The sequence below is a fragment of the Elephantulus edwardii genome, unplaced genomic scaffold (assembly GCF_000299155.1).
Source record: "Elephantulus edwardii isolate Elephantulus edwardi_28Jun2011 unplaced genomic scaffold, EleEdw1.0 scaffold00052, whole genome shotgun sequence".
Lineage (NCBI taxonomy): Eukaryota > Metazoa > Chordata > Mammalia > Macroscelidea > Macroscelididae > Elephantulus > Elephantulus edwardii.
Window position 1 is genome coordinate 7,909,321 of NW_006399802.1, and position 14,007 is coordinate 7,923,327.

The 14,007-nt window shown below is 42.7% G+C and overlaps 1 protein-coding gene across 2 annotated transcripts in view; it reads right to left on the reverse strand.

The window, feature by feature from the left end:
* Positions 1-13,128, reverse strand: part of GRIN3A (glutamate receptor, ionotropic, N-methyl-D-aspartate 3A) — a 233,333-nt gene extending 220,205 nt beyond the window's left edge. Inside the window, exon 1 of one of the 2 annotated variants that reach the window (XM_006886896.1) lies at positions 11,848-12,544. In XM_006886896.1, the coding sequence (XP_006886958.1) occupies positions 11,848-12,537 (690 nt within the window). In that variant the 5' untranslated portion in view covers positions 12,538-12,544. Of the gene's footprint in view, positions 1-11,847 lie in introns of both variants that reach the window. The other variant, XM_006886895.1, reaches the window with a different exon arrangement.
* Positions 13,129-14,007: the final 879 nt, after the last annotated feature.

The following is a 14,007-nucleotide window of genomic DNA, read 5'->3' on the forward strand; positions in this document are numbered from 1 at the left end:
GACCTTCTGCTCTCTTCATGGATAATATCCTGGATGTCATCCCACAACTGACCTGGTCTTCAATAATTAGTGTTTAATGCCCAAATCTATTCTTGAGATGATTTTTGAAACTTAGGTGATATAGCCTTAAGGTTGTATTTTGGTTCTTGTGGGAATGTTTTAATTCTTTTCAATTGTAATTTATACATGAGTAATTGATGGTCTGTTCTACAGTCAGTGCCTGGCCTGGTTTTGACTGCTGATATTGAGCTTCTCCAACAATTCTTTCCACAGATGTAGTCAATCTGATTCTGTGCAGTCCATCTCATGAGGCCCATCAGTATTTATTAAATATTTGAAAAGGGGAAAACCTCTGAGCCTTCAAGCCATATCAAGTTACACTCTGCCTTTTCTGACAGCCTGTATTTTACAAAATGTCTAAAACATCAATGGATTAATAGTTACCAGTAGGCAGGTCACTATATCTTTAAATATAGGAATTCAAACTCTATCTCTTCTGAATTTTTTCTCTTATTTCAGCTACAAAATGTATAACCTGAACCAGAATCTGCTTTCTCAGGATAAGCTAGGTTAAGTCATCATCTCTTTACTCTACCTCCTCAATGCAAAAGGAACTCTGTAAAGAGTTACACTGTCAACCCAAAGGTATGTGGTTCAAATCCACCAGCTAGCTCCACAGAAAGAGAAAGATGGGCAATCTCCTTCTGGTCAACTTATAGCCTCTGAAAGCCTGCTACGACTTGGTTCTGAGTGAATGGCCTAACAACTACCATGCACAAAGCAATACCAGCAAGCTAATTAATTTCTCATTACTCAAAATTTCATGGTTTAAGTCAAGACAAATTTATTGCCTTATTGTTTGGAGGATAGAAATTAAAAATCAGTTTCACACGGCTACATGTAGGTGTTGGAAGATTGGTCCTTTCTGGAGACTCTGAGTGGAAAATGCTTTTCCTTGCCTTTTTCAGTCTTGAAAAGCCCCTAAAGTCATCTTAAAAAGCCTCTCCCTCCATCTTCAAAATGTGTCCCTACTTCCATCATCACCCTTCATGACTGTCTTCCTGTGCCCCTCAAATAATGGTTATTGTGATGATCTGAGGTTCAACCAGATCAGTCTAGGGAAAAGTACAGCCATGGTGCTCCATAAATGATAATGAGACTTCATATCAGCGCCTTCCTTGTTCTCCATTTTGAGATAAGGAGCTCCCCTAATAAAGCTGTTTTTAAGTTTCCTTTCTTGCTCCCTGGTCCCTTCCTTGAGTCCATGGCCTTACATCTAGTGCGAAGACCTAACATCTGGTGCCAAAAACCCAGAAAAGGAGTCAAGGCATGTTGCGTCCCGACCTCTTTCAAGGCAAGTGTGGTGCCCCTCACTCTCTCTGTTGAACCTAGCAGCTCACACAGTGTCAAGACATCAAATGGATAAAAGAAATGACCAACTTAATGGAGAACCAGCTATTATTAAATCCATAATCTCCCCTGAATACTGATCCCTGACCAACCCAATCCAGTTTCTGAGTCCCTGGTCTTCTCCCCTGTTCAGCAGGAAGTAGCTAAAATAAAGATATGTCACCCCCCCCCCTTTTTTTCTTCTTCACTAAAGAGGCTGGAATGTTAGGCCCAGACTAAGGCCGAGGGGGAGAATAAAGAATTCAAAGAATATGACACTTCAACAAAAAGACTGAATGGTCTCACCCACCTGGCTGAGTCATAAATCACAATGGAATGTCCCTCCTTTCCTTCCCTGAAGACTCTGCTATAAAAAACTCTCCCCAAAATGCCCTAAGTATGACTTCCTTGTTCTCCAGTTTGAGACCAAGGAGCCTCTCCTGGGAGCTCCCTTAGTAAGACTGCTTTAAGCTTTTTTTTTTTTTAAAGATAATAAGATTTCATATCACATACTTTGGGCATGTTACCAGGAGGGGCCAGTTCCTAGAGAAAGACATTATGCTTGGTAAAAAAAAAGAAGACCCGCAATGCCAGTGGCTTCAACAGGAGCTCAAGCATAACAGCAGCAGTGAGGATGGCACAGGTGTAAGCAATGTTCTGTTCATCATAAGGTCGTTATAAGTCAGAGTCAACACAACGACACCTAACATCAACAACCTGGATAATCCAGGATAATCTCTCTATCTCAATATCTTCCATTTAAACACATCTGCAAAGTCTCCTTTGCCACGCAAGTTAGTATTCACAGATTAAAGAGATTAGAATAAGGACATTTTTGGAGGAGGTCACTATTTAGTCTATCAAAGCAAGAAAAGTCAACACTTGTTCCTTAGACCCATACCTCTTACTCTATCTCTTCTACCACTTCCTTCCTTTATGTGTTAGAATAGATGTTTGAAGTTAAGAAATGCAGAAGTCTGTATAACTCTAAAGCTATAAGCTCCGACTAAATCTTTCATTAATACTATCTCAGACCAGGGTCTTATAACAAACATTTACAGCATACTCCTGGGCCTTGAGAAGATAAAAGACTGATAAACCAATTACAAACGGGTAAAAGACATGGAAAGACTTTTCATAGAGGAAGACATTCATATGGCCAACAGACACCTGAAGAAATAAATGCTCAAAATCACTGGCAAAAAGAGAGATGCAAACCAAAACCACAGTGAGATGCAAATAAAACCCATCTCACACCTGGAGCAGTGACAAAGTTCAGCAGGGTAGCAACCAAGAAATACTGGATAAATTGTAGAGAGGTAGAAACTCTCACACACTGTTGGTGGGATTCTAAAATGATACTACCATTCTTGAGGACAGTTTGGCGTTTCCTCAAAAAATTGAACGTGGAAATTCCATATGACCCAGCTATTCCACTATTAGGAATATACCCCAAGGAAATTAGAAGAAATAGAGATCTGTGTCCCAATGATCACAACAGTGTTATTTACCATTACAAAAATATGTCTGACCACAATTGAATGGATTGAGAAATTGTAGTACAGTCACACAATGAAATACTACACAGCACTCAGGAGCAATGATTTTTTTAAAGAAATACTACGTAACTTTGGAGAGCCTGCAGAGCATTATGCTGAGTGCAAGAATTGAGTCTCATAAGGACAACTATTGCATAAGACCTTATTTTAAAAATAGAAGGACAACTAATAAAACACGTATAGAGACCCAAAGCCAGAAGAGATGGGAGTGGAGGGGTAGGGATAGGTAGGAGCGAAACAATAGAATTACCTGATTTGTTGGGTGTGTGGCAGGAGTAAAGAAAATGGAAAGATCTGGTGAGGACCTGGAAAGACAGTGTAATGGTGGGCATAATCTACTGGTGATTAATTTTATAAAACACAATGGGAATGATTGTATGAAACACAATGTGAATGAAGAATAGTGAGAAGCACAATGTAAACTTTGAAAGCAAGCCAATATAAAAGAAAAATTTTAAAAAAGGTTTATGCACCAGGCATTCTACACATTAATGTATTTATTAATGACACTGTCATGCTATGTTATTGTTCCTGAGCACCTTATTTGAGGTGTTAGGAAAGTAAATAAAGGAAGACATGCTGTGGCATGCCTTCTGCTCCCAGGGAAAATGTGCAATGTACTTAAGAACATTTAGTTAAACTCATTTCCTCCCCTCCCCTCCCCATAGAAAGCAAATGAGATGGTGGGTAATGAATGAAGAAGGGGGCAAGTGCATATTGCTCTGTAAACCACTCCCCATGTTGATGATTTAATGGTGGAAATTTAACCATTAAATCATTAAATGTTGTTATTATTAATATTGCACATAAGTAAAATCCTGCTAATAACAACTCAAAAATGTTAAAGAAATGCATAGACTCTCAACGCCCAGAAGTTTCCTAGATTTACAACAGGAGATGGAAGATCATGGCTAATGTCAGATAAATCTTGGGTGAAAGCAAAGAATATCTATTAGTAAGGTGTTTACTTGTACTTATTGACTGTTCAAAGGTGTTCAGATATGTAGATCATAATAAATTATGGATAAAATTTTGAAAAATTATAATTCTACACTGTGAAAAATGAGAATTCCACAACACTTGTGCTCATGTTGGAACCAGTACATCATCCAATGGGATACTGCTTGGCTTAAAATTAGGAAAGATGTTCATGAAAATTTTACCTTTTTTTCACATCTATTCAATTTGTCTATTGAGCAAATAATCCGAGAAGTCAGACTATGTCAAGACTACACCAGGTTTAAAGGACGATTTATTAGCAACCTGTGATATGCAGAAGGTACAATCTGTATTGTTGAGAATGAAGAAGACTTGAAACACTTACTTAATCCATATAAAAAATTGTAAAATTCAGTATGGATTGCCCATCAACCAAAAGAAAACACAATGAACAACACCATAATAACTTAAGAAAAGACTAAATTTGTCAGTGGTTTCCTTTTACTTTGTATCCACAATCAACACCAATGAAAGCAACAGTCAGGAGATGGAAAGAATTTTTCTTTTACTTTTCAAAGAGAAGAGCGAACTGGGGAGGAGAGGTGGGTGGGGAGAAAAGTGCAAAAATGAATGAATAGAAATCCCAAGTCTCTCTGTAAATTTTTATTAAAATTAATATTATTAGTAATAATAATAAAAAAGACATGTTGCCTTGGGGAAAACTGTTGTCCAGGACCTCTTTAAAGGGAGAAAGAGCAAAGATGTCAGTTTAAAGAGTAAAGTGCATCTGACTCAAGCAGTAGTATTTTTAATTGCTTCATCTGTGCATGAAAGTTGGCTAATGAATAGGGAAGTCTTGAAGAATTGATGCCTTTGAATTGTGGTATTAGTGAAGAAGATTGGATATACCACAGCCTGCAAAAGAATAAGCACTTGTGTCTTTAAAAAAGTACAACCAGAACACCCCTTAGAAACACTCTGATGTCCTAATACTTGATAAAGTAGAAGGTTAGTGAAAAAGAGGAAGACTAACAAGATGATCTGACCCAGTGGCTAAAATGACAGTATCAAGTACATAAAAACATCTGTCTGATATTTTCTGCTTTTCATCTAAGGTCCATCTGACCTCAGCAATGATATCCCTGGGGCCAGGGCATCTTCTAAATCCAACTTGAATTTTTGGCAGTTCTCGACTGAGAGATTGTTCTAGTCAATGTTGGATAATCTTTACCAAGATTCTACTTGCATTTGATATTAGTGATATTATTAAATAATTTCCACATTCTTTTCTGTCCCCCCCCTTTTTTTTTGAATGGGAACAAGTAAGGATCCATTTCAGTTAGTTGGCCAGGTAGCTGACTTCCAAATTTCTTGGTGTGGACTGGTGAGCACATACAGAGCTACATCTGTTTGTTGAAACATTTTTACTGGTATTCCATCAATTCCTGGGGCTTTATTTTTCCAAAGTCTTCAGTGCAGCCTGAATTTCCTTTATACTATTTGTTCATGATCATCACTATTTCATGAAAGGTGTTATGTGGACAGAACAAGGGAATATGGCATGATTTAAAAGCAAGAACAGTGTGTGTCAGGGCTTTATCTTTTCTCCATATGTATTCAATCTGTATATTGAGCAAATCACTTGAGAGACTGGACTTTCTCAGTGTGATCCTGCAGTATTAGGATCAGAGGAAGACTCAATGACCTGTATTATGCTTCCTAAAAGTGAAAAGGACCTGAAAAGCTTGCTGCAGAAGATCAAACACTACAGCCTTCAATGTAGATTACATCTTAACAGCCAGAAAACAAGAATCCTCACCACTGGGCTACTGGCAACATCTTGATACCTAGAATAAAGGTTGAAGTTGTCGATGATTTCATCTTGCTTGCATCCAGTCAGAGATGACCCATAGATGACCCTCCAGCAGATTTTCAGACGCAGTGACTAGCACTGCAGGAGACAGCCCATCCTACTCCTGAGGAGCAGCTGGTGGCCTCGAACCACATGCCTTAGGGATTTGCAAGACAGTTTCTTGCCATCAAGTCAAGTATGACACATAATGACCTTATGAACAACAGACCTGAATCTTGTCCTATCCTGTGGCATACTTATCATCTTTGAAACAATTGAGTCCATTGCTACAGTCATAGTGACATAGAGGTTTTCTTCTTCTCTTTTGCTGACCTGTCCAAGCATGATATCTTTTTCCAAGGAACAGTCTCTCCTAGCAACACAGGCAAGGTATGGGAGACGAAGCTTCGTCATTCTTGCTTTCAAGGAGCACCGTGGCTGCACCTTTTCCAAGACATAGCTATTTGTTCTTTTGGGAGTTTATGGGATATTTAGTGCTCTTCTCCAACACTATAACTCAAAGGCATCAATTCTTCTTCTGTCATTCTTATCTATTGCTCAGCTCTCAAGAAGCACAGCAAGTAATTGAAAAGACTATGGCCTGAATTAGACTCATTTTAGTTTTCAAACTGACATCTTTGTTCCTCACTAAGAGGGCCCTGACAGCTAACTTGCACAAAGAAATACATCTCCTGTTGGTAACAAGATTACTGATTGTAGATCCAAGTAAGATTAAATCATTGACAATTTCAATCCTTTCTCCATCTACCCTGATGGTTGCCCACTGGTCCAGCTGTAAGGACTTTTGTTTTCTTGATGTTGAGATGTTGGAGGTTGGAGTCTTTGATCCTCTGTAGCAAGAGTTTTGGGTCCTCCTCACTTTCAGCAAGCAAGTTTGTGTCATCTGCATAATGCAGGTTGTTGGTACTAGCAGTCAAGAAATCATGAGTTACATTGGAAAAAAAAATCCACTGTCAAGGACCTCTCCAAAGTGTTAATTGTATGGGAGGAGATTGCACCTCCTCTTCCCACAGAGCAGCTGGTGGCTTCAAACTGCATGCCTTTGGGACTGCAGAGTGGCTTCTTGCCACTAGGCCACCAGACTCCAGAAATATTTAGTAGGAGGTAGAATTAGTACTCTATGGACTTGAACATTTGAATGAAGAGATTTGTAAAAGTAAGATATTAAAATGGCTATGTGGTTTCCCCCTTGTCACTTAAAATTAAAAAAGATGAAATTAAAATAGGTTTTCAGATTGTTCAAATATTTAGTTCATCTAATCAGTTAAATGCTCCACAGATTGCTTATCTGTCAGATACTCCTCTAAATCTAAACATTCAGATTAAGACAGAATAGGAAGAAGGATTGGCCATTCACTTCTGAAATAGCAGGCCTCTGAAAACCCTATGTACATGGTCTTTGCAATCACTTGTTATGCATCAGAGAGTTGGACCATGACTAGAGAGGACAGAAGGAGAATTGATGCCTTTGAGCTGTGGTGCTGGAGAAGAGTATTGAATGTACCATGGACTGCCAAGAAAACAAACAGATTCATCCTGGAGAGAGTTAAACCAAGCTACTCCTTGGAGGCAAGGATTCTGGAGCTTCGTCTGACATGCTTTGGGCATGTTGCAAGGAGGGACGGGTCCTTGGAGAGTGACATCATGCTTGGGAGGGTAGAGGGATGGCGCAGGACGGGAAGATGGATTGATTCAGTGACTGGGGTAATCGGGATGGGTGTGTCAGAGGCAGTGTGATTGGCACAGGATAGAGCAGGGTTTAGGGCTGTTGTATATAGGGTTGCTATGAGTCACAAACGACTCGATGGCACAGAACAGCAACAACAATCAGTCAAAAGTTAACTCTAGACATAAAAGTCAAGGAAGATTGGGAGCAAGTGTATCCTCTATGGTGAAAATAACTATTCTGTGCAGACAAGTTGGTAGACAGATTTATCATCCAGTGAGTGATGTCTGGCAGCCCCCTCCTCTCCAGTTCCTTTTTTATTCATTTAAGTAAATTTATAAAATACATTTCTAAAATGCTTTCAAATGAACCCCAGGTCTCTCTTCTTCAGTTGGCACGTGTAAAAGAATACTGCTAACAAAAGTTTCGCATCACTTGACATTTAATTTGAAATAATTTATCTTCAGGTGAGCAACAATTAGGTGTTACTATCAGCCATTCATCATGGATTACAGAAGGAAGCATTTCCCCCAAAGGAGACAGCTAAGCTTTGTAGACTGTAAGTCAAGGAAAACCTACACATTGGATAGCAGATGCTTTAAAAAGAAATGTCCTTTATTTGTCCCTTCATGAGGCAACTAAGGTCTAAATTGGTATAATTGTTATGTTTCTTATAGCATACGAATGGGAGAAGGATGGGCAATCTCCTCCCGTGCAATTACTGCCTCTGAAAACCCACTGGAGGGTCAGCTATGGGTCAGTTCCTATTCGATGATGGTGCACAACAACAACAACATAGCATACAAACGGTGCTTGTCAAATTCTAATAGATTTCAGTACTTACACCTATACTGGCTGAGAAAATGGGCCACCTAAAACACATTTGCATAAGAATAAACACTATTAATTAGTAGCATACATGCCTCAAGAGACAGGCAAAGTTGTAGGCGGCACAGTCAATAAAAGTTGAAAATGGTATAATCATTTTTTAATTGCATGGGTTCAGATTTAACCCAATTATACTATTAACTTTGGCTCAGTGCATAATTTCAAACCAGGAAAGGTGTGTTTCAGAGTTGTATGCTGTCTCCATACCTATTCAATCTCTGAGGGGAGGAAAAAATCACTTGCTAAACTACATTTAGAAGAATGTGGCATCAGGAATGGCAGAAGACTCACCAACAACCGTAAAACAAATCTGCTTCATGAGGATGACACAACCTTACTTGCAGAGAGTGAAAAAGTTTTGAAGCACTTACTTAAGATCAAAGACGACAGCTTTCAACAGGGGTTAAATCTCAACATCAAGAAAACCAAAATCCTCACCACTGTGCGAATAGTGGTGATAGATGATACATGGAGAAGAGATTGAAGTTTCCATGACTTCATTTTACGTGGGTAAACAAATCAACATGAGGTTGGCAGTCAAAGGATGTGATGCACTGGTAAAATCTGCTGTCAAACACTTCTCTAAAGTGCTAAAGGGCAACAAAGTTTAAAGACTAAGGTCCTGATCTAGTCATGGTATTTTCAATTGTTCCTTATGCATCTGAATATTGGACAGTGAATAAGGAAGACTGAAGAATAATTGATGCTAAATATGATGTTGAAGAAGAAGACTGAAAATCTTACTGTCTGTCAAAAGAACATGCAAGTCTGTTTATGGGGGAAGTGCAGCCAGGGTGCTCCACCAGAGGCAAATATGGTGAACTTGGTCTTACCGACTTTGGACGGGCTGTCAAGAGGACCCAGTCCTTGGGAAAGTATATTGGAATAAAACTATAGTGTTTTTTTGCAGTATTTTGATCATTTCAGTGTTAACCCTTTTTTTTTCCATTCAAGAATTAAGACAGGATGCTCATCAAAACCATTGCTAATTAATTAAAGGCCCCCTTGGAGGAATCAGCACTGAGAAAGTAGGAAGAAAAAAAGTTGTTGCTAATCCTGTTCTAAAAAATAATTCTGATGATTCATAATTTTGCTTGTGCAAATACTTGGTGTGTGAACAAGTCCAATTTCTTCTAAAATCCTTCTCTTAGGCATTGGAACAAGCCACAAATTAGGTCATTGAGCAGTAGACTCCAAAGAGAATGGACAATGGCTAAATGCAATCAATTAAGTCAATTTTATTTAATGTGTGAAATAACTTTGATGTTTCTTTCATATTTAGAAAGTTTAAAAAATCACACCAATGTATTAAGGAAAGACCCTCTTATCAGGAGGAACAGAGAAAAAAAAATATCAGCTCTTTTTACTGAAAGCAGATTATAGTCATATCTTAAAATGACATATTACAAGAATTTGGGATTGAGCTGGACAGTCTTAAAAAGGACATTAATAAATGACCCTTAAATGATCTAGTAAAACTAAAACCAGTTCAATATGTTTAAATTTAAAATTAAAGGGAGAGGAAAGAAAATGCCCTCCATTGGGCAACATAGATCTGTATTAATTCAATAAACTCTCCCTTTTAAGATGTGTACCATGTAAGTGACAGTGACAAAATGGTTTAAAGCATATTTCTGGATTGATATTAAGAATTGCACGTGCTTGCCAGAGCATTTAGTGTCCGTTTGCAAGGATTATATCTGGAAGGTTTGGTTACTTAAGTCTTAAAGCTGTGAAGTCTACTGCTTCTAGATGCTGCTTTATGGTTTCTTGTAATGTGCTGTGTACTGCATGTATCAATTACAGCCTATAGACAATGTCCCTTCAAACCAGGGGACACTAATTTTGGGGGAAATTCTTGCCATTGGAGACTCTTGCCAAACAATCTACAAATAGAAGGGTCTGGAGACTGTGAGCAATATTGGCAACTTCTGAAATATTAGGTAATAAAGAAGCAGTGAAGAGAAGCACGTGGTGCTGAGTCCTGCACTTTGCTAGATGCCATTCTGCATATATATTAATAATGATGCACCCTATGGATGCAATTTTGTGTTTATAACACTTGGGCCATTGGCAGCGTTGTGCACCTGTGTTTTCCAGGCCTTCCCATCTGCTGCCGACAGTCATTCAGATTCAGGTGATGGAAATATTTTAGATAAAACTTAATTAGCCTGCAGATCAAATCTCTGTAGTTCAGCATTAAACAGGAATCTTTGGGGTGAGTGCTCCAAGTAATATACCCACTCTTCCCAAAGATTAAAAATGTAAGATTCATTTTTACTAGAAAAAGAAAATCTTTGCTACTCCACTGATATTTTATGCATAGATTCTATCAAGCTTTTGACTTACACATTACCCTTATTCACTTGAGTTCTTACCTCTGTCTATATTTCATGAGAGGAAAACGAGAATTTGGAAATATTGATCTAGCTAAAAGGATGGCGTGTAAATGATTTAGAGTCGGAAGCCTTTAGGGTCTGGGCTCCCTTTCTCCTGCTACACTCACCACCACTAATCAAGCTCGGCAACGTCTCTTAGTTTCTCAATCTTTAAAATGGGGCTTTATACCAATTACCTATTTGCTTCATAAGTACTTTGTGCAAGGCTTGGTAAGGCTTGCTATTACACCAAAAGATCAAAGCTTGGTATTTATAGTAAAATGTAGAAAATTTCAGTTGCTACAGGGGCACATCCTCTCCTTGTTCATCTTCCATCATTTGTCAGTAGTGAAGTTCACAAATAGTCTTTCCCCCCTCCCCCATTGAAAATATACTTAGTGCTTGCTTTGTTTTTAACCTATAAGAAGGTAAGTCATTAGGGTCCACTTCCTTTATTCTCATTTTGAGAGTAGAAATGGGCTGCATACAGCACCCAACAGCCAGAGCCTCCCAGCACACAGAAAGGTAGAGATAATGAAGCAGATCATCCAATGAACACTCATCCTCCCATTTCCTAATGCGTTCCAATACCAAGTCTAATTAACCACCCTCTCTCCCTATTGCTTCCTTCCTAGAGACACATTTTCTGTTTACTGAAAGGATGCATTTCTTTCTTTATGCCTTCGCCCAAGGCGCACGCACACCCTCCAAAGGCGTCTGAAGGGGCGAGGGCTGCTCCTTCCACAGGTCATTAGTTCACCAGGGGAGGGCGGGTCCTACCAGAAGAGGCAGGGATACCCAGCCCCTGGGCCTGCCTTCACTACTCTGAACCTCAACTTCTGTAACTTCTGTAGGGCGGACAATGGGTTCCTCTCAGTGGTTCAACCCTGTAAAGTGTTCAGTTAATCTCTCCTACTTCCTTCCCTACATCTGTGATCCCCACCCACCTCACACATCACTTCTGTTGGAGCTTAAGAGATTTCACTTTTTCTAAGGTTTCCCTAACTACCACAAAGCAATAGGATACAACCCTTGACCAACATAAAAGTTCTAAAGCCCCAAGTCCCCTGGCCTTCAACCTGCTCCTCCCACTGTATCCCTCCCTCCGCGCCCCCGACGCCACCCGCCTCCTCGCCACGCGCCATCCTCGCTCACCTGACTCTCCCTCGGAAACTCGTGGCGCAAGATGCTGATCACTGGGATGTGCAAGACCGAGCTGACCAGGTCGAGCTCCAGCATCTCGCCTTGGCTCTGGGGGAAGGCGAGCAGTGCCGAGACCCCCTGCACCACCACCGTGTGGCACACGCTCTGCAGAAAGGAGAAAGGGTCACTGCTCCACTGCGAGCTGGGGGAGGAGAAGGGCAAGAGCGGCAGGTCGCCCAGGCCCGCCTCGATGGCCATCACCACTTCCAGAGACAGGTTGTAGGGCAGCAGTCCCTCCACGCGGTTCAGGTTGTCCACAGCGAAGAGCAGGGCGTCCCGCGGCCACAGGGTCTCACCCGCCGCGCTCTCTCCCGGCTGGCGGGCTCCCGGCGGGCCCCGGCCGGGCAGGGCGCTCCCCAACCAGCGCGCGCCAGAGGAGGGCGCCGGGGGCCGCCACGTCCCTGGCCCGGGCTCATCCCGCTGGACGCCTGCCCGGCTGCTGTCCGGAGCGCGGCCGGGGGCGGTGGTCCAGGGCTGCAGGTGCACCGCGCCCACCCTCACCGCGTGCCCGATGCGCTTGAGGATCTGGCAAGGCTGCGGGTGCGAGGAGGAGCTGGGCACCCCGGCCAGCACCAGCGCGCAGGGCGGCGGCAGTAGCAGACAGACCCTGCTCAGCAGCCACCACAAACTCAGTCTCCTCATTACTGAGACCCGCGGGGAAGAAAGCGCGCCCCCTTTTGCGCCCGGCCAGCCCCTCTGCAGCGGCCACCACCTAAGGTCTCCGCCCCCAGGTCCCGCGCGCAGCTCAGTCGGCGCGTCCTGGGAGCTGGAGAGGTCTCCAGGCCATCCAAGTTGGAGCTCAGCTCGCCCGAGGCGATCTCAGATTCCGCTCCCAGGTCCCCGCACCGCTCATCTTCTGCCTGCCCGGTCCCCGCTCGGAGCCGGGCAGGCGGGCGGGCCGGCGCCTGTCACCCGCGGCTTGGGCGCCTGCTCCCTGCCCGCCCCATCTGCAGGGCGCCCGAGCACTGCGTCCCGCCCTGTGGGGCGGCAGGACTGCGAGGTGCTGGAGTTCCAGGGCCAGGGGTGATAGAGCGGCCGACACACTCTCTCGGATTCTTTTCCTTTCCTTTTCCGCCCAAGTGAATTCCACTTATTTCCTCGGGGCTGTTTGGAGAGGGCGTTCACACCCGGGGAGCTGGCCAAAAGCAGCCAAATCCTCTTTCCTCCACTGTCGGCCACCCTCTCCTGGGCTCCCCCAGTGCTGGCTTCATGTTCTTTCTTTGCTCGCTACTTCTCTTCTTCCTTTCATTCGTTCCCTTTCCGCCCAAGTCACGGCCGCCACTTGCTTCGTCGGAGGAGCGACGCGACTGGCCAGCAAAGGGTGGTTCTGCTCCAAGCGCCCAAGTTCTCCCCGCCTCAGCCGGCGCCTCCCTGTTGCTGCGCCCTGGCACCAGCCTGTCGCTTGGCTGCGCTAAACGCCCGCTGTTGGTAAGATTCCCGGGTGGCGCATCCCTGCGCCCCTGGAAAGTCCTCTCCCCTCAGAGGCTGGAAGTCACAGTTTGCGAAATTCCCTGCGACCTGAGAGGGCGAGGACTGGAGCCTCTGAGAATTCTGAATTCCGAGATGCGTTGGAGGAATCTGAAATCCAGCGGTTCACCCAGACAGGCTCAAGGAAGCTGAGACTTTAATGAGCTGCTTTTTTCGAAGATGTCGCTTTAATGATTTTTCAAGCTAAGGGCATTAAAGCCAGGATCATTTACTCATTTCTTCTGCTTGTCTTCTTTGACTCAGGCCTCTGGACGTTTGCATTTTTTTTTTTAAGGTTTTCAGCACTAAAAAGTCAGTTCAGTGCAATGATTTGAATAAGAAATGCAAAACTAAAAATTCTTCTAAAGCAGTAGTTTCTAGTTTAAACTCAGAGGACCCCGCCCCAAGTCACTGCATTCAGTAAACAGGTCAGTGGGTCATCTGCTTTTTCCTGCATGATCTGGATAATATGAAATTAAGGAAGGAGAAGATTAAGGGCAGACCTGGGGTCTCCACAGGTCCAGTACATTTGTTATATCTTATGCCAGGTCCTCATTTAGAAGGAGGGTGGGGAGAGCTCCCCACTGGCAGGTTGAGCACAAGGCGACCAGCAGTCTTGAATTCCAATACTACTTCAAAGGAACC